General features: G+C 35.9%; 2 protein-coding genes and 1 long non-coding RNA gene across 3 annotated transcripts in view; 1 reads left to right on the top strand and 2 right to left on the bottom strand.

Moving 5' to 3' along the window:
- Positions 1-23,700, bottom strand: part of LOC136246596 (uncharacterized) — a 166,566-nt gene that overhangs the window by 83,198 nt on the left and 59,668 nt on the right. The gene's annotated exons all lie outside the window — the stretch shown is intronic.
- On the bottom strand, positions 7,274-7,604 carry LOC136246917 (uncharacterized). Its single transcript, XR_010696920.1, has 3 exons — positions 7,509-7,604; positions 7,400-7,447; positions 7,274-7,353 (listed from the first exon to the last, which is right to left on the bottom strand). It is a non-coding gene; the product is annotated as an uncharacterized lncRNA (long non-coding RNA).
- On the top strand, positions 17,392-21,086 carry LOC136246595 (uncharacterized). The gene is made up of 6 exons (XM_066038114.1): positions 17,392-17,591; positions 17,761-17,862; positions 18,956-19,903; positions 19,949-20,147; positions 20,201-20,408; positions 20,860-21,086. The coding sequence occupies exons 3-5, from the start codon at positions 19,550-19,552 to the stop codon at positions 20,314-20,316; spliced, it is 669 nt and encodes a 222-aa protein (XP_065894186.1). The 5' UTR covers positions 17,392-17,591; positions 17,761-17,862; positions 18,956-19,549; the 3' UTR covers positions 20,317-20,408; positions 20,860-21,086.

The raw sequence follows: 23,700 nt of genomic DNA, 5'->3' as shown, positions 1-23,700 counted from the left end.
GTTGTAAATAGTGATTTGGCTAGTTGTAAAAGTCAGACTAAAATAACAAGCTGTGTTAAAGTCAAAAATTACGTACGTAGTGGTCAATGGTCAAGTAGGCTGATAGTTACCTATCATTTCCAGATGTTGCCAAGCTTCGACTGAACACAAAGGTTTCAACATTACTAATACAGCACAATGGTTAATGATATAGTCTGGTATACCAGTCTTCAGATCTTGCAGCTGAATTTCATTGATATCTTTAGTTGGCTTTTTATTTAAGATCAACTCTAGGACATCTGTAAGACACACACGGTTGACTATTTGTGTTGTATACATACTATACCCACCCTTACATTTATGTGTATACAAATCCACAAAGCTATACAACCACCACTATTGTATGCATATTATTGAACACTATGTATGCTACACACATGGGCTGTGTTATGTACATACATGCATCTACAGTAGTTTGTCTTCACTGAAGAGTACAAGTAACAGTTCACAAGTGGGCTAACTATAATATAGGAGGCAAAGTATCAAATAATCATGGTTGCCTATGTATACAACAGTGAGTTCACTGAGTTGTCAGTACTGATTGCATCCATGTATATACTATAATATTGCATGGTTTAGAAGGAATTAACAGGCTTCGTTGATCATAGATATCATTTGTATAATCGCATGTCACAATAATTATTATCATTGATATCAATAACGTCATTGATATGTGATACTGACCCCTTCTGAAATATAAATAATGCTATTTACAAAAAATTATATTACATTCTCACCCTGCTTGCATTTTTCTTCTGATGTCATCTCACTATTGACAAATAAAGACTGTTGTATTAACATTTTCTTAATTGAACTGGGTTTAGCTAGTTTAACAGTAGACTTCCTGGGACGTTTGCGTTGTGAATGAAATGGATTTTGTGGGATAATTTTTGCTGTTACTGGAGTATTATTGGTGTAATGCATAACAGTTGGAGATTTCATATGAATAATATTAATAGCTCTGCAAACAAAGTTATTAACGGTCTTCAATATGTTAGTATCAATGCAATGTGATGCAAGTGACTGTAAAGTAACAATATTCTTATGAACATGTGATGCTGATGATGAAGTCTGATGTGACAGAGAAGTCATTTCTTGTAATATTTTTGTGGTCTCATTCTGCTTTAGTTGTGCATCACTTGTGATAGTATGAGAGGTATTGTGTACATTATACATATTATTCTGATAAAGTTTTCTTATTAGTAAGTGAATGTGCTCGCATATTGTTAAACGTACCAATGAATCAGGACATGTACAGCTATATTGGTGGATACATATATCGCATTCAGTACACCGTAAAGGGCAATTTGGTGAGCATCTTGCGTCTTCCTTATGAACATCATAGTACAGTAATGGGTTTTTGGATGAGACAACTCCACAAATCAAGTCCATTGTCCTGCATTAAATCTGTTGATAATTCCACACTGGATTTATGTCTCTGGTAAATGCAACTGATCCTATGAGATACGTTTCCCTTTTCAAGCTTGATGAGGCATTCAAATCCTTTATCCCTAGCTATCTTAAGTAACAAATGGATGCATTTGTCCACTCTTTTGTTAATTCTTCCCTTCATATATACATACTTGAGCAATCGATGAAAATTTTCAACATGCATGTTTGTATTTATGCCTGCTTTTCTTCTATAGCACAAGGCCCACTGCTCCTTCCTAAGAATTAAACACCTTTGTTTCTTTTTCAAATTGAATATTATGTATGGTTGTTAAATGTTCACGTAGTTGATATAAATATCTGCACATAAAGCTACATAACTCTTCCTGGCATTTAATTTGGCCAGAAAGTTGTGTTTCAGGATGGTCACATGTGATATGTCTATGCAAACTCTGTCTGTGTTTGTATTGCCTATTACAAATTGTGCAAACCAAATTGTTGCGAATATTATGCTTGCTTGTATGTTTAATCATGTGCTCAGCATCATTTGATGTTGCATAAGCTGGTGTTTGAATATTATCGTCTGCGTCATCACTGCAGAGGGTACTGACATGGTATTCATCTGTTTCAGTATGTGCATCACTGTTAGTTTCCATTGACAGGTCATGTGGACAATCTATAACTACATTGTGATTGAGGAGATTCATTCGTGTTATCTACATTTATTGCATATTTTGAAACAGTGGAATTTCCATCAGCGAATTGAAAGCTGCTGTCATTGTTTGCCATATGTTGTGTTTCATTTGCCGTATGTAGATTTTTCTGACCTTTACAGCCAATATGTACTCTCTCTTTTGCTTCTTTGACTGGGCAATCCATGGGGGAATATAAACAATTAATTTTCTATGTGACACCAAGATAAGTGTATGTTAGCAAAAACGTTTATTCACATATGCAAGAATACAAGTTTGCTTTGAGTATATATACCGTATACGTACAAATTTTCGAGGGACGTAATTTTTGCGGTTTTCGCGGACAACCTGCTATCCGCGAAAATTTCATCCTCGAATTTTATTGACTGACCGCATACTAACGTCGCGACTAAACACGTGCAGATATGGCAGCCCACATGGTAGTGAGTGAAACGCTCTCGACTTTTGATGCGACTAGTGCTATTCATGGATATCACTATTATAAAGATGTGTGGACTGCTGTCATTGGTGAACAGCGCAATTGTGAACGCGAGTTTGGCAACCGTCATGATTCATTTGCAGTTGCTATAATGAAGGACGGCCAGGTCGTTGGACATGTCCCGCGCACGATTTCGTGCATGTGTACACTTTTTATTAGACATGGTGGTAGTATTTTAGCTACCGTAATTGGGGCACGAAGGCGTTGCACGTGTCGAGGTGTGGATAACGGTGGAGTCGAGTTGCCATGTGTCTACAGATTTGCTGGACCAAGCAGCTTTACAAGAAAGACACAGAGAGCTTTAGCGGATGAAAATGACATTTCGCACATAAGTGATGTCACTGAAATGCAAGGTAAGCTTTTAGCAGCGTCATGGGCATGTATTATTACTAGCTGTAGCTACAGAAAGTTGTGATGAAAGCAGAGATATTGATGCTCCCAGTTCTTCAATGTTGGCAAGAAATGATGTGCCAGTGGTCAAAGTGGAACCTACTATTGATGGCGATGGAGAAAGTGGTAAACATGATAGTGGTGGTGCTTGTCGCTCAGATATATGGGTTAAAGTTCATGATATTTCATTAACATTTGAGGATAAACACATTTTGGAGCAAGGAGAAAAACTTACCGATAAGCATATTAATTGTGCTCAGCGAATTCTGAAATTGAAATTTCCCAGTATTAATGGCCTTCGATTACCACTGCTTCAAGGCCAAGCCCATAAGCAGAGCACAACCAATGCAGTTCAAATGTTTCATGTAAATGATGATCATTGGGTGTGTGGCACTACAGTTGGCACTACACGTAAAGAGGTATTGATATATGACTCATGGTACACAAAGTGGGATCAAGCTACTCTGGGAATCATTAGAAAGCAGTTTCGATGTAATACTCAAAGTATCAAAGTGGTTAAAAAGATACAGAAGCAAGAAACTGGTGTAGAGTGTGGGCTATTTGCGGTTGCTAATGCTACCACTATTGCATTTGGCAAGGATCCTACAAAGTTCATTTACGATGAAAAATGTATGCGTGAACATTTGGTATACTGCTTTCCCCAAAAAGACCTTGAGCTATTTCCACTTATCCATGAAATGTAATGGTGACTTACAAGTGTATTATTAATGATTGATTTTAATAATTCTAGTATCATTGTATTATTTAATAATTCAGCATTGATTATACACCTATATTATAACAAATCTTAAATCAATGATAACTGTTTAAATGTCTTATCAAGTTACGATTGAGTGTTAGTAGCTGAACTGAGGGCATCGACAACTTCAGTTATGCCAGCTTCAGCAAAACCATTACGAATGAAATCGTTTCTTTCAACATAATGGCACGCTTCTTCCAGCCACTTTAAACCAAGAGGTTTCAGTATACTTAATTTGAGATCAATGACCTTGGCTGCAGTAGAGTTGCCCTTGAGCTGTTTTTTGACTTCTTCAGCATACCAAAGCTGAAACAAGCGTTTCATGTAGCTCTTGATCGGTTTATTCACACTTAAATCTAGTGGCTGCAAGCGATCTGTACAGTTTGCAGGCACTTCAGCAACTAAAATGTTGTTGTCTTCCAAAGCCTTTAGACACCGTTGAGTCGTCTGAGCTTTAAACTGGTCAAATATTACTAGACAAGGATGTGTGCTTGGCAAGTTTAGATCTCGACGAGTTGAAACTACATATGGCAACAAGATTTTACTCAAATAAGCCATCATCGTCTCCTCATTTTACCAGTGATTTTCTGTGTAACACAAGTACCATCCATCTGGACTGGCTCTCTTTGGCAAGCATGCAGGTGTCTTTCCTCCATAAATTACTTGAGTTGGCAGTAATTTTCCAGTCAACGCACAAGATAGCAATACAGTGATCTGCCTTTTATCATCAAGACCAACAATCTCCACTCTTTTGGCACCTTTCTGTTCAAATGTCCAATCAGGAACAGGCACATACTTTAATCCAGCTTGATCCCAATTGATTATAAGCTCGCCAGGAATGTCCTCCATCATAACCATTGTTCGGATATCAGACAAAATTGCACTTTCAATTGTTCAAAATCAGAAGGCATCACCTTTGCTTTCGTTGTCCCTTGCCGTCTTACCATGTTCATCCGATGGAGTATTCGTTTAGCCCAGTCCTTTGTTATGTCAATATGGCCACCATTTTCAGCAAGTAAATTAGCATCATGGCTAATCACAACTCCTCTTGCAGTGCCCATAACAACTTCTGTACTTACAGCAGTACCCAATTCCCTGCTGGCTTTAATAAAGCACTTCACTTCTCTTTCCATTTCTTCACCAAGTAGGAGTGGTCTTCCACGGCGCTTTTCTGGCAGTTCCTCTACTTTAACTGGGCTCCCCAGTCGCTTTCTAGATTCTTCTTTCAGGTCTTTGTAAGTTTTAATATAGGCATCTCGCCAGCCTCGAACAGTGGATTCTTTGAGGTTCGTGAATTCGCCAGTCTCCTCGAAATGTCGCATTGCGGCAGCGACCCCGTGATTATAGGCGTACTCTCCAACGATTGCCTTTTCTTTTCCTGAGATCTTAATGTAGAAACCTCTTTTGCTACCGTATGAAGCTTCGCCATCCTCGCTGCCATCACCTCGAGGGTTTACGATTTCATTTACTTCCTTTCGAACGGCCTTGATGGTAGCTTGTGATATACTAGGCGGTAATTTTGACAAATCGAAATCGCATTTTGACTGACGTTTAAAGTAATACGTAATATCCTTTGCCATGCTGCCAACTTAGGCGCCAACGTCACGAGAGACGATCCTCGAAAATAAAACCACGAATATTTCTGAGGGTTAAACAATCATCGAAAATAAAATCGCGAAAATCCTGAAATTTGCTGAACCGCGAAAATTACGTCTCTCGAAAATTTGTACGTATACGGTATTACGTTCTAGATAGCGATTTTACTATCCAGATAGCCTGAGCCAAATATCCTGAGAAAATCCAGATATATAGTAAATTATTACCCTAATATTCTGATAATACAGATATATGTTTCTGCTCTAAAAGATTATGCATACATGTTTATGTTTCACCAAAATGATCCAAACCATACGTATGTCATACTGTAGTTTAATTCAATGATTCGAAATCATTTCAAATTTGATAAAGGTTGAAATTTATATAATTAGCAATAGAGCACAATACCGCACTGATACTGTGACTATGATAAGTACTGCCCCTTAGCTTACACTATAACAAAGTCTAACAACTTCTTTAGAACTTGTCTCCTAAACATGGTGATATCCTTCTGTATGTACAAATCAATATACATAATAATATATTATGCATTATATGCAGCATAATTGGCAACCTGTGTATAATCACATTTCCATCTACATTTCCATCTATTGAGGGTATACTCAGCCATCTGTGATAGATGAAAGGAACAGTAAAAAGGTGCTGTTTATACATACTGTATTAATGGACTACTTTCTAAACTGAGGTTTTGGTCTCATAATGTGGAGATGTGCAACAGCAGATATTGCATATAGCAACTATTTAAAGAACCTTTAGCATCAGTGACATAATTATTATAAGTGACACATTCAACATGCAGTGTTCCATGAATACCATGGTACATATAGGAAGCATTTAAAAGCATTACAATAGCACAAATCAATGTTACCTTCATTAATTCTATACGAGAGTAAAGACAAACCACAAAAATGTATATGACATCCTTGATTGTTAGTTAGATTTTATGGCACAGATACGTGCTATGTTCTGAAACAGTGTTTTTCATAGTACCGATTGCAAATGAGGTTTGATGTTTTCTTATAATTATTAATTATCATATCTGCACACATATCCATATAGTTACCTTAGTTTAATGCATATAAGCCACAGTCATATCCATTTGTTTGTTTAGATATATCCTGTGCAGTGTAATATTCATTCACAAAATATGTTAATGGAGATTTACCCAATGAATCTTTAAACACCATCCATCCCACATCATGTTTTGACCAGTTTCGTTTCAAAAATGCAATGTCATATACTGCTTATTTATAAATTATACATAATTTATTATATAGTAAGTGTAGCTACAATTTTCACAGTGAAACTTACGTGATCAGACTTGTGTATTCAATAGCTGTCAAGTTACTCAATGAATCAGAGTAATGTATAATCTGTGATTTGAAGTCTATCACCTTTAATATGATAATGCATGTCACACTTAAATGTTTACATTACATTACCATCATTGACCAGTGTATTCCTTGATGTACTGGAACAATCCAATATTGATACTGTGAGAATAAGTTGATCTACCAATGTAAAATGACTTATGCATGTATGACTTCATAGGTAGTGTACACCTAGTTTGCATTTCAATGCTAACCTACCTATAAAATTATTAATTTATCAAAGGATACAGTAATATGTCAAACAGCTACAGCATGCCTTAAAGCTGTTAAATACGGACATGTCCATATACATATATCGCTAAAGCATTTGTGCCATAGCTTGCGCTATGCATTTGCTGCAATTAATTATTAAGGTAATTTTTAATCAGTATGTGATAGCTGTAAAATTCTTTGAACTTCAATGCTTTCAGCTTAAATAAGTTATTCATCTTTTGTTACACTTTTGCCATTGTATATAGATAGTGTAATATGTGTATGTTGCTATACATTTGTTTTCCATTTGTCCAAAGCATATTTTACTCCTTTCTGCTTAAGTAGGGTGAAGAAGAAAGACGTCATTGGCATGACAGTAATACCCTATTAAAATGATACGTAAGGTGAATTAAATTTTTGACTTCTGTACCTTCTTGTTAGCAGTAGCTGCCAATAAGTATGTGTAAGCATTTATCACCTGCTCAATGCAAAAATACATGAAAGTTAGTGATAATAGTTGTGCAAGCATTCCCCAATACCTTGTCATTCAAATACAAAAGGGTTTTCTCTGTTTCAAATGGATATGACAATCTTCCCAAGTCATCAGTGGTAAGGTCAGTTTTAGCATCTTTGTAAAAAAAAGCTTTGACTGTTGTAGAACCACAACCAATTGCAGTTTTTATTAATTCTGCATTAATTACAAAAGTTCCATCACAATAATTATGGTCTGCTAAACTACAATTAACCTTCAGTTGATAATGTTTCAAAAGACCGTCATTCTGGGTAAATTGCATCCGCATCAGTGCTTTTTCTTGTGCTGTTATGGTACACTTCTGCTTGCTGTACCAGTTTGCTAGCCACGTCTGTCTGCCCCTTTAAAATTAAATGCAGTGTTGATGTTTGATGATTTTGGTTGTCAGAGATGCTGTCATCTTTGATTGTCAAATCAATTGGACTGACCTACATATAACATGCATGTGCATACTAAAAGAATAGATGAATTTTTGATAATAAGGAATTTTTAACTGTTGCCCCTAACAACCTGAATTTTGTAGAATTGTTTGATTAGCATAACTAACTCAAATTCCATGTTTAACCACTATAGGTCCCTTTTCCTATGCCCCCTCACATATATAGAAAAGTTTATGGGAAAACATCTCATCAATAAAAAACAACGTCACATCGCTTCAATTATTTGTATGTGTGAATGTCAAAACTAATTTCTCTAAGTTTTATTATGACAGAGGTAGATCATGATATGTGACATTTTAAATTTGTGGTTTATTCATACATTACCAATGTGATTGCCCAGAACGGGCAACTGATGCCCCTTCTCATAAACAATTTAATATGGGAAAATTACAAATTTTAAAATGTCATATCTCATGACCTATATACACACTGTATACACGCAATACTTTTAGCTATAACCTGGATGCTTTACCTTAGACATTCACCCCTATATAAAAATTTTGCAACTGACTCACCACCTATTCATATTTCAAATTTCAACTCAATACTGAATTGTTTCACATAGTTATAAAGACTTTAAACACAAGTGTGATTTCCCAATGTATGTAATTTACTATACTTACCTAACAATAATTACTGACTTCTCTATAGGTCCCTTTTCCTATGCCCCCTCAAATATATGATTGCCCCAAAAGGGGAAACTGTTGTTGTCCCCTCTCATGGACAATTACACTTCATAATCTACACTATTATACTGTTAAAATGTGAAGACATTACTTTATAGATATTAGGGCTGAAACGGATAGTAGTTTTTACTACCCGGATGTCCTGAACAAAATCTTTCCGGATATCCTACAGATAGTGACATCATCACTTGCTATAAAAGCATTGTATATTTTGCTGTGAACACGTTTGTTTTACTAGTACTTTACAATAAATAGAAATAAACATAGCACTTAAAATGAAGATTAAATAAGTTTGTAATAATATTTAACTGGATCAAGGAAACATTAACGTAAAATTGCTTCAAATTATTAGAAACTATCCTGATGGCATCAAATTACTATCCGGATAGTAAATTATTATCCGGATATTCGGATAATACAGATATCTGTTTCAGCCCTAATAGATATTCACCCCTACAAACATGCAATTCATGGTTGCTATGGGGTAACTTTTGTTATTATGAAATTCATCCATTATCTCAGTGTTAATTATTTTACCTCTGTGATACCAGTTGCCTCATAAAATAGGAGATATGCTTGAGATGTCTTTGCAGTATGCTCACTGACTTTAAGTACCTACTTATTATAGTCATGTCGGTGATTGTACCAACTCTTGTTACCTGATTGTCATCAATTCTAAACCAGTCACTATTGTACCTAACAATTGCCATATAATGACCACTTTGCATTGTACTCCCTGTGTGGGTAATGATTGCTCGTAGCTGATAATGTTTGCATCCACCCTATATGTTTAATAGTGCTACATCATATTAATTTTATACAATTCTGTCATACATGTTCTTATTCAAAACTTTTCTAGTAGAGTTAGGTTAAGTTTGACTGGAGTGATCTGTTGCTCCTTTTTTGGCTGATGGCCACTTATTGTAAACCTGGAAGAACAGTACACATGCATAGAACCCAAATGTACAACCAGTATATACAATATATACCATTTAAGATTAAGAATCAATACTTGTGGTAAGGTGGAAAAGTTGTATTGAAGCTTACAGGGGCTGCGAGTGTTGCATCTGTCCAATTATAACCAGGGCCGCCCACAGGGGGGGGCAACTGGGGCATTTTGCCCCGGGCCCCAGCCTGAAAGGGGCCCCAGGAGGCCCCATGAAGGGCCCCCTGAATACCTGTTTAAAAGATCGATATACTCTAATAGAGCAGTCAGATCTAAATACTCTAATAGAGCAGTCACAGTATTCTCTCAGAGGAGCAGTGTAACAAGCTTATAGATAAGGAGATATGGTTGGTGATGGGTAGTTATTGTCATTGCCAGCAGGTTGTGACCTTTTTTTTTTTTTTTTTTTTTTTTTGGTCTTCACCTTACAACTTGGGTGAAGGGCCCCACTTTAACTCTTTGCCCTGGGCCCCTTAATTTCTCTGGGCGGCCCTGATTATAACACCACAATTATTAAGTTATAGATAAATCAACACCAACTTATTGCAACAGGGGCGGATCAAGGGGGGGCTTTGGGGGCTGAAGCCCCCCCCCCTTCATATTTAGGCTTTACTTGATCAATATGCTGAGTATTATAATGAAATTTTGTCTTAGCATAAGGCCACTCCAAGTCATACCTTAGTTTCTGGTCACTCCCAAGCCTACAAATGGATGCGGGCGGGCGGATGATCAGGACTTCGGGACTATAGACCCTACTGTGACAATATACTGTATGGTACTATTATTTGCTCAATTTAGCTAATTCATGTTGATTTTGTTTTTAGTCAAACTTAACCAACCGGCAACATAAGTAGTTGTGCTTCGGCAAACAATGCACTAGGAAAGTTGTTGATGGATCATGGCTAGCTATACACTGATGTATAGCATTTAAGTATATTTATTTATTTATTTAGAATATACTATAGGAAATGTTTTGCTCATGTAGCTACTTATGCTTTCCAAGTGAAATAAATGTCTCATTAGCTATGTCAGGAAAGTATTACTATGACTTATAGCTAAGTTGTTCAAATGATCATGCTCCAAAATGAAATTTAACTTCTATTTTCACATCAGAAATTCTTCATTCAAATGTGAAGTCTTAGCCCACTAGCTATGTGTTTTCCAGCCTTCTATTCAGCAAACCTTGAGAAAAGTAACTGTCAAAGTTTTGAGTCATTGAGTGCTCCAGGCTAGTGTTTTTAGTGATCATCTGGGAATGTTTAAACTATAAGGGTTTCTACTTGCCAATCTAATTTTAGTTATGGAAAAGTTTAAGTTTAAGCTCACCGAATGTTGCCGGCTTTCCATACCCCTGCAGTGTTCAGTGATAAAGAATTTGAAGTTACTAGACTAATCATTAGAGGACTACATTTGAATTATAAAGTTAAAGCTATGGCCCATCTGCATGCATGGACTAGTAGTTAATGCTACTGAAATTACTTTGGTTACAGAAGTATTAGTAACAGTTATAATCTGAACAGCTATATAATCAAGGACAAAACTAGCTATAGTTAGAAACATTTTATTAGTGTGGCATATATACCTAATATTAGAGTTAAGAGTAGTGTGACTGCTCTATTGGAATCCCTGACTGCTCTATTAGAGTATCTCGATCTTTTGCAGTAAAAAATAAGTGTCTTGCTGGGTCACATGCACTTAAGCACCTGTAATATTAATAATAGTCCTCATAAACTAGGGTTCCAGGTTTACCATGCGGGCGGGTGACCAGAAACTAAGGTTTGACTTGGTGTGGCCTAATTATATGATCACTAATAATACAAATACTCATAAAACCACCTTATAAACATCTTTTCAAGGTATTATCAGTGGATTTATGCTAAAGTTTATGCAACAAGGACCAGGATCAGCATTGGAGGCGTACAAGATCGAGATACTCTAATAGAGCAGTCAGCTAACTACTCTAATAGAACATTCACTCGAAACATGTAGTTGGTTCTGTTATGGAATTTTTCCAAATCTGCCTGCACCTATAGCTACATACAATGAAGTGCATTGGTCTGCATTTTTAAAGGGCTTCATTCATCTACTTGTGTAGTTAATATGTATGGCAATACTTAATTCAGGTACACAATTACCATTGAAAATGCTCTCAAATTCAATCTTGTATTGTTCAAATTTCAAAATTTTCTACTTTCAACATTATTATTCTAACATGCACCTATTCTTGGTTGTCCGTACCTGCCCAAACTTTTCCATTAACAAAATGCTTCAGAGAGCCATACCTATAATCTAAAGGCAGTATATAAAATATCTACAGGCAGAAAATATTAGGGATTTTATGTGGAAATGTCTTCAAATTGCAGTATTTTAGCATCAATTTTTCAACATTTTCCTGGGGGGGGCATGCCCCCAGACCCCCCTAGTTCCAGCATGCTTTGCATGCTGGGAAACACCTCTACCCAAGAGATTATTACCTTGACTTAGCCCCCCCCCCCTTTTATAAATCCTAGATCTGCCCCTGTGCAATGTAGCATATTGTCCTTTGCTGTCACTTCATCCTGCATTATGAGTCTGATGGCATCTTCTACATCTTTAGCCTACAGTGGAAAGTTCTTGATTATTCATGTCATGAAATTCTAGATCTACGTCTGCTCCATAATGTTGATCAGAATGAATGTATGCATATACGTATCATATATAGTAGGTCTAGTCTTATTTGTGCTTTGCATTTTGTATTACCGTTGTTTTGCATTTGTTTCTCCCCTATAATTATTATGAATTGTGTGTATACTGTTTATTGCAAAGTTTTGCAATGATTTCAATGTGTTGATTCAAGCTAGGTTTATAGGTTCACCTTATACAACATAACATCAGGAACATAATATTTCTATTACCATGAATTTGTTAAAACCTTAACATTGCATCAAACATAATATGCAATATATATGTATTTTAGTTAGCAGCTGATTAAACAATTAGTACCTTTGCAACTAGCTGAAGGTGATTCTGAGTTTCATACTGTGTGTGACATGATGAACACTTCAGACAGGTCACTACAATATTCATATATATGAATTATTGATAAAGTCATATTGCATCTGCAATAATTTCACAAGGTATAACTTGCTTTTAAAATTAGTAATGCATAATATAATAAAGGCTCTGCATGATGCAAGAGAGCAGCAGCTGAATGCACCATTTCAATAAAACACAGTGGGATTCACATGCACCATTTGATACCAGTCAACTACACATATGATGCAATAGCTCACTTTAAGCAGTCATGAGCTACTGCCAATTGTTGTACATAGTTAAATAGTCATGATTATTAAATCATGTAGGGTACATGCCACAACTATTTAAATGCCTGGTATAATTTATAGCAAAGCAACAGTGTCATAATTTCCTATACAAATTCTCATATAGTAGCTCCATGATGTTTTTGATACACTCCAGCAAACTAGCCAACAGAATCCTATTTGTTTTAATTTCTCATAAACATTGATTGGCTAATTTATTTTTGGTTTTGCATGTCCATCTTGTCAACTAGTGTTATCACAGTAACAGATCAATGTTACTTAGTAACATAATCTTTACCTGGTAACCATTGCTAAGCAACTGTTACTAGGTGTGAAATATTATTTTTTGACACTATGCATAGCAAAGCTTTTCAATAGCTTTATTTCAATTTTTTTACATAGCAACAATTGCTATTGTTTGTCAAGAACATTGCAGAACTTAACCTCCTTATAACATTCTAAGTGCAAGACTATTGGTGTAATTGCACAAGTACTTAGAAATTCCACAATGGCTTCCAGTAAGAGTATAATTATTATGCACTCTTGCTTCCAGGTGTAAGATAAGATGTTGTACTAACATTAACACTACAGATAACGTGGATGATTAGTACTATATTTTATTTAGTGCTGCACATATAAATGATTCAAATAATTGTTAGCCCAGCAGAATAAGACTCTTTTAGCTAAACCTTAGGCAGTGCAAAACTAACTATATGTTGCTGGTCCTACAAAATTGACCAGGTGACCAGGCTCTTTTTGCAACTTTTCAATGTGGTACACTACATTTGATACAACAGTGCATGGAATTATAATGAACTGCTCAAAATCACCTGCTGAACTTCTGGGTATATTGGGATATTAACTTGACAAATTCATGCTGAATTATCAGAGAAATCAAAATTTAACCCACTCTTTTAAAATTTCTTCCAAATTGACACTGTATGACTGCATCACAAGATAAAGACATACACCAACTTTCATTTGATTCCTTCCATTACAACTTCAAGGCCTTACCTCAAACTGCTGGATACACATTGGACAGACAGTATAATTATTTTGTATAATGAGTTGGTGTACAGGCCTTCTAAATAATAATAACAATAATATTAATGTAGCAACTGTAGGCGTTTTACTGTATGATTGCACAATACTTTTACTATTCAACTATATACAGTGAAACAAGTCTTATTAGATCACTGTATAATAAGACTAATGTATGTCTGCCTTACTTGTGTACAAAATGATCTGTTAAATGTAACCACCTCCTTACTAAGGTCAGTAAATTTTGATCAAAAGGTGACCTGAAGTGACAGAATTCATTTTCAGTATTGATTTTGCTGCATAGCTATTGTTATTTGGGTCAGTTTTGTAAAATCTTGTCAAATTTGAAAACAGAAAAACATATGCAACTCCAGTAAGAAATATATAACTGTTATTGGATCTGCGAAAAGGGGTCTTATAGCCTTTCCAAGTTTCCAATCATGACGAGTCATAACTCATCATGTGTTTAACCTATTGTTTTAAAAGTACTTTCAGGAATAGTGCTACATGTGTATGTTAGAAGTGTGAAGTGACCAAACTTCAGGCTCGTACCATACTCACAAGTCAAGTTATGGATTTCCAGGCCACACATGCAATTGGAAAGGCTATAAGACCCCTTTTCACAGAATATTGTACATAAACATAGATGAAGAGGTTGAAAATATGTGTGGCCTAGCTTATGATAAATTTCTGTTGATAAGTTTCTTGTTAGGCTCACAAGACATAGTGATACAGTAACACTCCTCTTTCCGGACTTGTATTGTTTTGCTGTAGATACAATTATCTAGCTACTTAATTGTATAGATATTTATGCAATTGTAATGACAGTGTTCAGTTCCAATATGGTATAGCTACTCTGATTACGTATATTAAAGTGAACTTTACTGGTTAACAAAGTATGTGTACTGCATAGTTACCTTTCAATCTATGCTTCAAATCACACAATGCATCATAACTTCGTGTATTTTGTAGCATCACTTGTTTAGTGCAACAAAGAATGCAGTTTTCTGTTAAAGACATATGTATTCATGGATTTTATTTGGTATCTATAACTCCTTACCTATTTTGCACTTTTGACCATCACAGTGCTCCAATAAAATCTTGTGCAATGCTTTGATGCGCCACATAGATGTAAAGTTGCATTGCAGAAGCAAGTGTTACCAAGATTAGGTAATCCAAACAATCCAATACGATCAGCAGACTTATTCATTATAGAAACAAGCAACTGTAAACTAGCTGTAAACAGGTATGAAACTGTAGCAAACAACTGTAAATTGCTTTTATACCAAGCAGGTGACCTCATGAGAGATCATGATGAAGCCTTGCTGCAACATCCTAATGGATAGTTTCAATAGACTATTGATTGCACACACCCTTTCATACCATAGGTAATAACAGCTGCTTATTGTCTTTGTATAAATGTTCACATTGTTATTAGTGGTTGTCCAAGTCATCATTAAGGGCATGCATATAGCTATGTTTTCACAGCATACACAGGTCCATAAGTAGCTAACATGAGAGGTCACTGTGTGAAGCATGCATGGCCTTAAAACTTAATATGTATAACGCAGACTGCATGCATGTTTTTTTTTTGTTTTTATTTGAAACATCATAACATAGCTACTGCAAATGTGTTTAGCACTTAGGTATTAAAATGCAACATGTGAATGTAAGTCACAGAATCATGAGTTGAATATAGATGTCACACTGCTCCAAATCTGCTAGTGCCTCTGCTAGCTCACTACTGAGATCCGGCTTTCTCCGCCTGCAATTTAAAACAGTACTATAATTAGCTAATTATTTTCTCTTTTACTGTATAGCTATGTAACATAAAAATGATTCATTAAAATAATTATTCTTGGGTTGAAAATAGCTACTCTGCCAGAGCCTCCAGGAGTCAGAGCAAGAGTACATAAAAATAAGAGAGTGTCCAACTCTCTATGAGGTACTTACAAATGCACTGAGTCAAGTTATCAGTAAACTTTGAGATATTCTTGTTTTATTATAACACTTTGAAGTCAAGTGAAAGGCTTGTTGATCAATGGGACTGCACATCATTGACTTCTGATGAATTATCTCTTGAGTTGTTGTAGATCAAAGCATCTAGCACATTGGGTGAATACAGCTTGTTCCATCATCACTTGACTCAGTGCCTTTAGGAGTCTATATATTCCAATAGGACACTCTCTCTTATTTTTATTATTTTGTACTCTTAGTCAGAGTATATGCCAGCACTCAACGTTTCTGTTAACTTGCTATTTAACTTCTGTCCAGATGCAACACTGACTGTTTTGTTATAGACCTGCTGAAGGAGCAAATTCATAGCCAACTTGAGGTTAGGAAGCCATAGTTGGCAAAGCTGCATTCCTATGAGGCTGCATTCCTTATGCTGCGTTCCTGTTAATAACCATTTTGATAAGCTGTGCCATCTACTGCACTATACATTTCGACCTCGATTTCGATTCTTTGAGTATAGCGTACTGAGACGTCAGCATAGGATGAGAGCAGCTCAGCATGCCAGGAAATAAGCGTTGGCACTTTAAGTCACATGGTGGATCTATTTTGATTATTTGTGAAGGGAAGGAGATTTATGACAGCAAAAAAGGCATTCCATTGGGTCCTGTACTGGATGTTTCTTACGGTGGCGGGCGCTCTGCTGCGAAACAGTATAAAACTCAAGCTCTTGAGGTAGCTAGCTACTTAGCTATTTTATTGCATGCATACGTATACTCCTCAGTTTACTTGATTATGCTTCATACAGGTTACATTTGCATCAAACTACAAGATCATCCTGAACTGGGAGAATTTTGAATGGAATATGTCGTCATTCAGTGAAAAATTTAAAAGTACTGAAACAGCCACAGAGTTCATCGCTGTGTGGAACAAAGTTACAAAAGTAGATACGTCCGGGGCTGTTCAAATGGCCATTCCAATTGGTCACAGTTCGCATACTAGCCAACACGATTCTGATGCATCTACCACCAGCCACGAAGCTAGCGGCCCATCTCAGGAATTATCGATGGCTTTACCTAGCAAACATCCTCTGTTAGATGAAGACAATTCCTTGGTGCCTGCACCAAAAAGATCATCAACATTACAAAGATCTGACACTCAGCCAAATCCAATTGATGATAGAATACAGTCAAAGAAAATAGGTGTGTGTGTGTTTGTGTGTGTGTGTTTGTGTGTGTGTGTGTTTGTGTGTGTAGCTAGCTATGTAGCTACAATACTAAAAACTATAATATATTGTGGAACAATGTTCATTTAATTACAAAAGTATATTTTTCAGGATTATTCCAGCTTCATGTCACCAATTTGGTTCAACCACAGACACGTATGCGACTGATCCGAGATTTAAATGCCTCATTTGTACAGAAACTGAAGAAACAAATACAAGATGACCCATATGGTCCTGGAGTACCAGCAGTAGCAGCTCTTTGCATTGGTGTGGATGAATTTTCAGAAAGGTATAAAGATTCGTACCGATATGAAGTGTTAGGAGGACAACACACTACTAGAGCTAAGGCTGAGTTATTCAAGGAGAATCCTGATAACTCACAATTTGGCCAAATACTTGCAGAGGTGTACATGGGATTGACGGACAAAGAGTCCTTAAGACTTGCATCTCGTCACAATGCTAATGGCCATTTCATACACAAGATGACTCATAAAGACTATGTAAGTTGCATTGAAGTAATAGCTCATCCGGTATTATGCTACATACTTTAATTTTAGTTATATATCGCTATACATTGTGTATGGTATTGGTGTAAATACTGCTAGTATACAGGAGTCTTTGCATGATAATATAGCATACTATATTCAATTTGTTTTTATTTTATTATAGATCCAATCTTGCCGTGCCATGTTGCTGAGCATGAGTGATGATGGAAATCCCTCTCCTACAAAAGGGTGGAAAGACGTTTGTAAGGAGTGCATCTTACCATCTGTAAGTACTATAATACACTGAACACTGCCCTAAGGAAGAACTAAACATAAGTTTTTTCTAAGCATTTAATGCAAATTCTGCCAATAGTTCAGACTGACTGACTAATTATTTAACTAAGCTTGCTAATAATATGGTAATGAAGTGGTGCATTGACTTCAAAAGTAAGTTCCACATAGTAGCCAAATTTTCTACTGTTATCATAAATAGAATATACATAGTTATACTGTAACGGCATGTATGTACCTTTAAAGTATGATTTTCCTGAAGCAAATGCAAGCAAGTGCATGCAGACATGTTTTACATTGAAGTACATGTATTGACTTTTGTACACAAAAGGCAACAACAATTGTTAGTTTAATTAGAGCACAAATGATTTTGTCCTTGTATACTTGCACTAAATTTATGTACCATGAATGAAAATTTGGCAATTTGACAAATTGGCAAAATCAAAAAAGTTTGATAAGCTTTATTCACCAATTTTTTTATTTTATATTGTTTAATATATTTTTAGCTGTACAGTCGCTATGTAAGGCCACCAAACTTTGATTCACCAATCTGCTTTACATGCCAATTCGTCACACTTGAGTCTGGTCAAACTTTCACCATATATGGTAAAGCAGCCAATAGTAATTGTACAGTACACATACAGCATTTAAAGTATTACACAAGTTAAAACAAAAAAAATTACATCACAAAAGAAAATTACTCCTCAGGGTTTGTTATATGTGTACAGCCAAGAGTTAATAATAACCATCTAGTCTGCACATTGAATTACTTCTTCCATATATAAATGCTCATGCGCACTCATCATCATGTGTATGCAACTATGGCGCTAATTTTTTAAAGGAGCAATGCAATAAAATTGGTGCATCTATAAGACAAACATGGAGCTGTCATTGTGATTTCTTAGGTTATCTTGAGCTCTTTAATCTGTTCCTATAATAAGAAACACAAGTGATATGTTTTAATTATTCACATACGTACTTCAGCATGTCAGGTGTACTGTACATGACACACAGTACTGTACATATATGTGTGTGTGCATAGTGTGTTTGCACATAACTAATCAACCAAAATTATTTTAATATTACAGGAATTTTCAAGAACACAATGTGAAAACATTTTCACACAAGCATCATTTACACAAGAAGTGTGGGACCTAGCAATACAGGTCATTGAATTGTATGAAGATGGCAAATTAAAGAGGCTGTCAAAAAAAGATATGATGTCAAAACCAGAATTTAAGCCAGGGGCGGATCCAGAGTTTGGAAAGAGGGGGGGGCACCTTTCTGAAAAACAGTTGAAGACCAAAAAAACCTGCTGAAAACCAGTTGAAGACCAAAAAAAAAAAAAAGAGGTCACGACAATAATAGCTAGTTATCCTTACCAACTATATCACGTCTGTTATGTAAAATAAAATCCTATTTATAGCTTCATAGGTAAGCTACACTGCCTCATGAACATTGTGACTGCTTTATTAGAGTAATTGACTGCTCTATTAGAGTATCTCGATCTTGTATGCAATTTCTTGAAGGGGGAGGGGGGGGGGGGGGCATTTGCCCCAAATGCCCCATCCTGGATCCGCCACTGTAAGCAGCATCATTTCCAGTGCCTACACAACTTAAAGCCATCATTTCAAAAAGAAGTTTTGGGGAAATTTGTGAAAGACCATTTACCCTTGAAGGAAATGAAGCGGAAGGCCAATGACTTTAGGGCTCTGGAAAATATCCGAAAAGCCTTTACTAAATGCACACGTTTATCATGGGAGGAGAGTGTGGAAAAGTATCCCTGGCGTACTAAAGATGACAGGCTGAAGCAGTTCCTGGGATTGAACTTTGCAAAGAGTGTCCCTCAGACTTTTGTTGATTATTGTAAGGCAGCCATGAAGGAGTCTCATCTACAAGGTGTCAGCAGCAACACATATGAGGGATCACAAGCATTTGTGACAGCAGTGAATTTTCAGGAAGTATCAGTGGAGGCACTACAAACATCATTTCCTTCATACTCAGGAGCAAATTTGATAATCAGTTATGTTCCAAAGGTCTGATTATGGGTGTATAAACATAAAAGTATTTGCATTTTACAGGCATGGACGGAGTCATCAGTGAAGAAATTGATATTAACTTGCAGGCAATTAAATACTGTGGACCGTGTACTGCAACAGTATAACATTGCTATTGTGTGCTCATCACGGTGCCAAGGGCCATTAGTTGTAACAGCATTGCAACAATGCTTTGATCATGTTGAGACAGCGTTTTACTATGACCAAAGCGTATCTTGTTCAGGTAAACTGTACATCATTAGTTTTGTTAATGTAATTATAATAATTCTTGAATAGGTTCTGGGTATCAACTGGTTGATGCTGTTGGGCTTGTTGTCTTAGGCCATTTTTCTATAGATGGCCAGCTAAAGCAAGAGCATTATACTGCGAAACATCATTATGTTTCTAATTGACACCAAAAAAGACCTTATGACACAAATAATAAAATTACTATCATTTTCAGGTCAAATGGTCCTTGACCTGGTTACTGATGAAGATTGTTCAGGTACACATATTCAAGTATGCTGTATGCACTACACTGACTACAGTGAATCCTGTCTCATTAAGACCACCAGATCCCTAGCAGTATTTTACTGCTAAAGGTTTTGGTATTGCAGCAGTTATAGCAAAGAATAACAAATTTGTTACTCCAGTAGTTACAGTAAGGAATAACAAATTTGTTACTCCAGCAGTTGTAGTGAGGAATAGTGAATTTGTTACTCCAGCAGTTACAGTAAGGAATAACAAATTTGTTACTCCGGTAAGGAATAACAAATATGTTACTCCAGCAGTTACAGTAAGGAATAACAAATTTGTTACTCCATCAGTTATGGACTTATGGTACGGAATAATATGTTACTCCAGCAGTTGCTGTAAGGAATAACAAATTTGTTACTCAAGTACTGTAAGTAATGAATTAACAAATTGGTTAATACAATGCATTTTTTAACCTGCAGCCTGTACTGGAATTGCAGCACTTGGGAATGGGCACAATTACATTGGTGTCGTGGAGAAACAGGAAGTAGCTACTGAAATTCGTAAAAATATTGATGAAATGGCAGCACAGAATAAATCTGATGAAATCGAAGATGATACTAGAGATTCTGAAGAAGATAATAATTGACAATGTTATGACAAAATAATTATGTGCATATAACAATAATAATGCTAGTTTTGTGATTGTTGTAAGATTTACTGCTAAATAAACATTCCTTATGGTAAATTATAAATGAACAAAGAAATAACAGAACAAACGATTATTTTAAATGCCAAACATAAAATGATAGAAAATATTGTAGTCAAATAACAAATCAGAATAGGAAGCAAGAAATCAGAACCAGTTTAAACTACAGTGAATATTCAAACATTCTACACATCTCCAGGTAGGCCAATGCTTCATAAACTTGTGTACCAAGTTTCAGATCTCTCGGGTTCTTGGTCTCGGTACAGCAACCTTTTGAAGACCAGTCTGAATAATACGTAAAATCGGAAAAAACGCTTAATTCAAGGACAGCCATTGTTTTCAGATCACACTTGCATTAAACCAAAGCTCGCATACCTTCAGATTGTAGAGCTACTCATGTACTTTCGAAATATGTGTGGCTTATTTCATTTAAAGTATTGTACTGATGAGTTACACTGCTTGAAGGTTCTTAGTTTACTAATTTGTTAAGATGCCTTACTGTAGATATACTGATAGTAAAGTGTCAGTAGACTTAAGTATATGGAACATAATTATTTTACTAAGTTTTAAACTCTCACTAAAACATCAGTGAATGCAGGTTTACTGAAAAACTACTAAAATAACAAACAATTAACTGTTCCATGTACTGGGGATATACCACTGTAGTAAACTAAGATACTTCAAGCAGTGTTATAGACCAAAGAAAAGAGGCTGTCACTGGAGCAATAATCGCCCTAGCTATTTTTGCTCAAAATCAGAAAAAATGGTTTGAAAATGCATACAAGGTGGATGATTGTTTTCGATTATGTACTGAAAGTCGTTAAACACTAGTTCCTGCAAATCCAACACTATAAAGACATAAAATACTGTAGACTTGACTGCAGAAATAGCTAAATCTTTAATATGGCTGTCAAACACTCTAACATTAAAAGTCAATCATTTCAGCTGAAAGCCTAAAATTCTAAAACAAAAAGTACGTAGAACCACATTTTAAGCATATCAGCATTATGTAGAATTGATTTACACCACCTTTTTGCAAAAAATTGGTGACTGTTATATTAGGGTATTTGACTGCTCTATTAGAGGGTTTTGGTATTCCTGTAATGCTTTAAGTCTGGAGGACAGTGAATTTATTGGAAAGTTGTTTGACAATTTGTAAATGATTAATTATCCACGTTAAAATATTTTCAAAGCATTGATTACAATTTTGAGTTAGGCCACTCCAAGTCATACCTTAGTTTCTGGTCACTCCCTAGCCAACAAAAGGATGCGGGCGGGCGGATGATCAGGACTTCAGGACTATCATAGACTCTTACATATACACCAGTAATACTGTAATGTTATTAATTTTGCTCAATTTACCCATTGAGTTTACAACCAAGCTTAACCAACATTCTTATAGCATAAGTAGTTAATTATGCTTCTGTAAAGTGCACCAGGAAAATTGTTGATGGCTAGCTACACTGCTGAGCGCAACAATGTGTAGCTAACACTAAGGAAAGGTCTGCTCATGTAGCTACTTTTGCTTTACAAATGAAATGTTTCATTAGCTATGTCAGGAAATTATTATTTATTAGCTAGCTAATAATAATCCAAAACTATATTAACACATCAGAAATTCTTTCAAATGTGAAGTCTTAGTCAACTATATGTGCATGTGTTTCCAGCCTTCTATACAGTAAACCTTCAGTAAAGTAGCTGTCAAAGTTTTGAGTTGAGTTGTTGAGTGCTCCAGGCTAGTGTTTTTCAGTGATCATGTGGGAAAGCTAAGTTAATGTTTTAACTAAAGGATGCCATGCACTTGTTAATTTAGGACCACTGATCACTGATATACTGACTAGAAATCCGGTAACATTTGGTGAGCTCAAACTTCAACTTTTCCATGATTAAATAATTGCAAGTATGATAAGGAAGTCCAAGTTTAGATCCACTAGAAGAGTTACTAGATTAATCATTAGAGGACCACATCTGAATTGTTAGGAAAGTTTAAGCTATGGTATATCTGGTCATTAGGCTAGTGATCAATGCTACATACATACTGTACTGAAGTTACTTACTGGCAACAGAAGCATTACTAATAGCTATATAGCTAATCAAGGACAAGTCAAAAACGTTATAGTAGTATCTGTCTATTCTAGTATTAAAGTTAAGGGTAGTGTGACTGCTCTATTAGAGTATCTCGATCTTTTGCAGTGTTTAAAAATCACTGTCCTTGGTCACGTACACTTAAGCGCCTGTAATATTAATAATAGTCCTCATAAACTGGGGTTCCAGTTTTCCATGCGGGCGGGTGACCAGAAACTAAGGTTTGACTTGGTGTGGCCTTAGGGCGATTATTGCTCCGGTGACAGCCTCTTTTCTTTGGTCTATAGCTCATCAGTACAATACTTTAAATGAAAGAAACCATACATATTTAGAAAGTACATGAGTAGCCCTACAATCTGAATGTATTCAATTTTTGATTTAATGCAAGTGTGATCTGCATACAATGGTTGTCCTTGAATTGAGCGTTTTTCCGATTTCACGTATAATTCGGACTTGTCTTCAAAAGGCTGCTGTACCGAGACCAAGAACCCGAGAGATCTGAAACTTGGTACACAAGTTGATGAAGCAT

The sequence above is a fragment of the Dysidea avara genome, chromosome 2 (genome assembly GCF_963678975.1).
Source record: "Dysidea avara chromosome 2, odDysAvar1.4, whole genome shotgun sequence".
NCBI classification, from domain to species: domain Eukaryota; kingdom Metazoa; phylum Porifera; class Demospongiae; order Dictyoceratida; family Dysideidae; genus Dysidea; species Dysidea avara.
The sequence above is the reverse complement of the archived record's forward strand: the minus strand, read 5'-3'. Positions and strand labels throughout refer to the sequence as shown.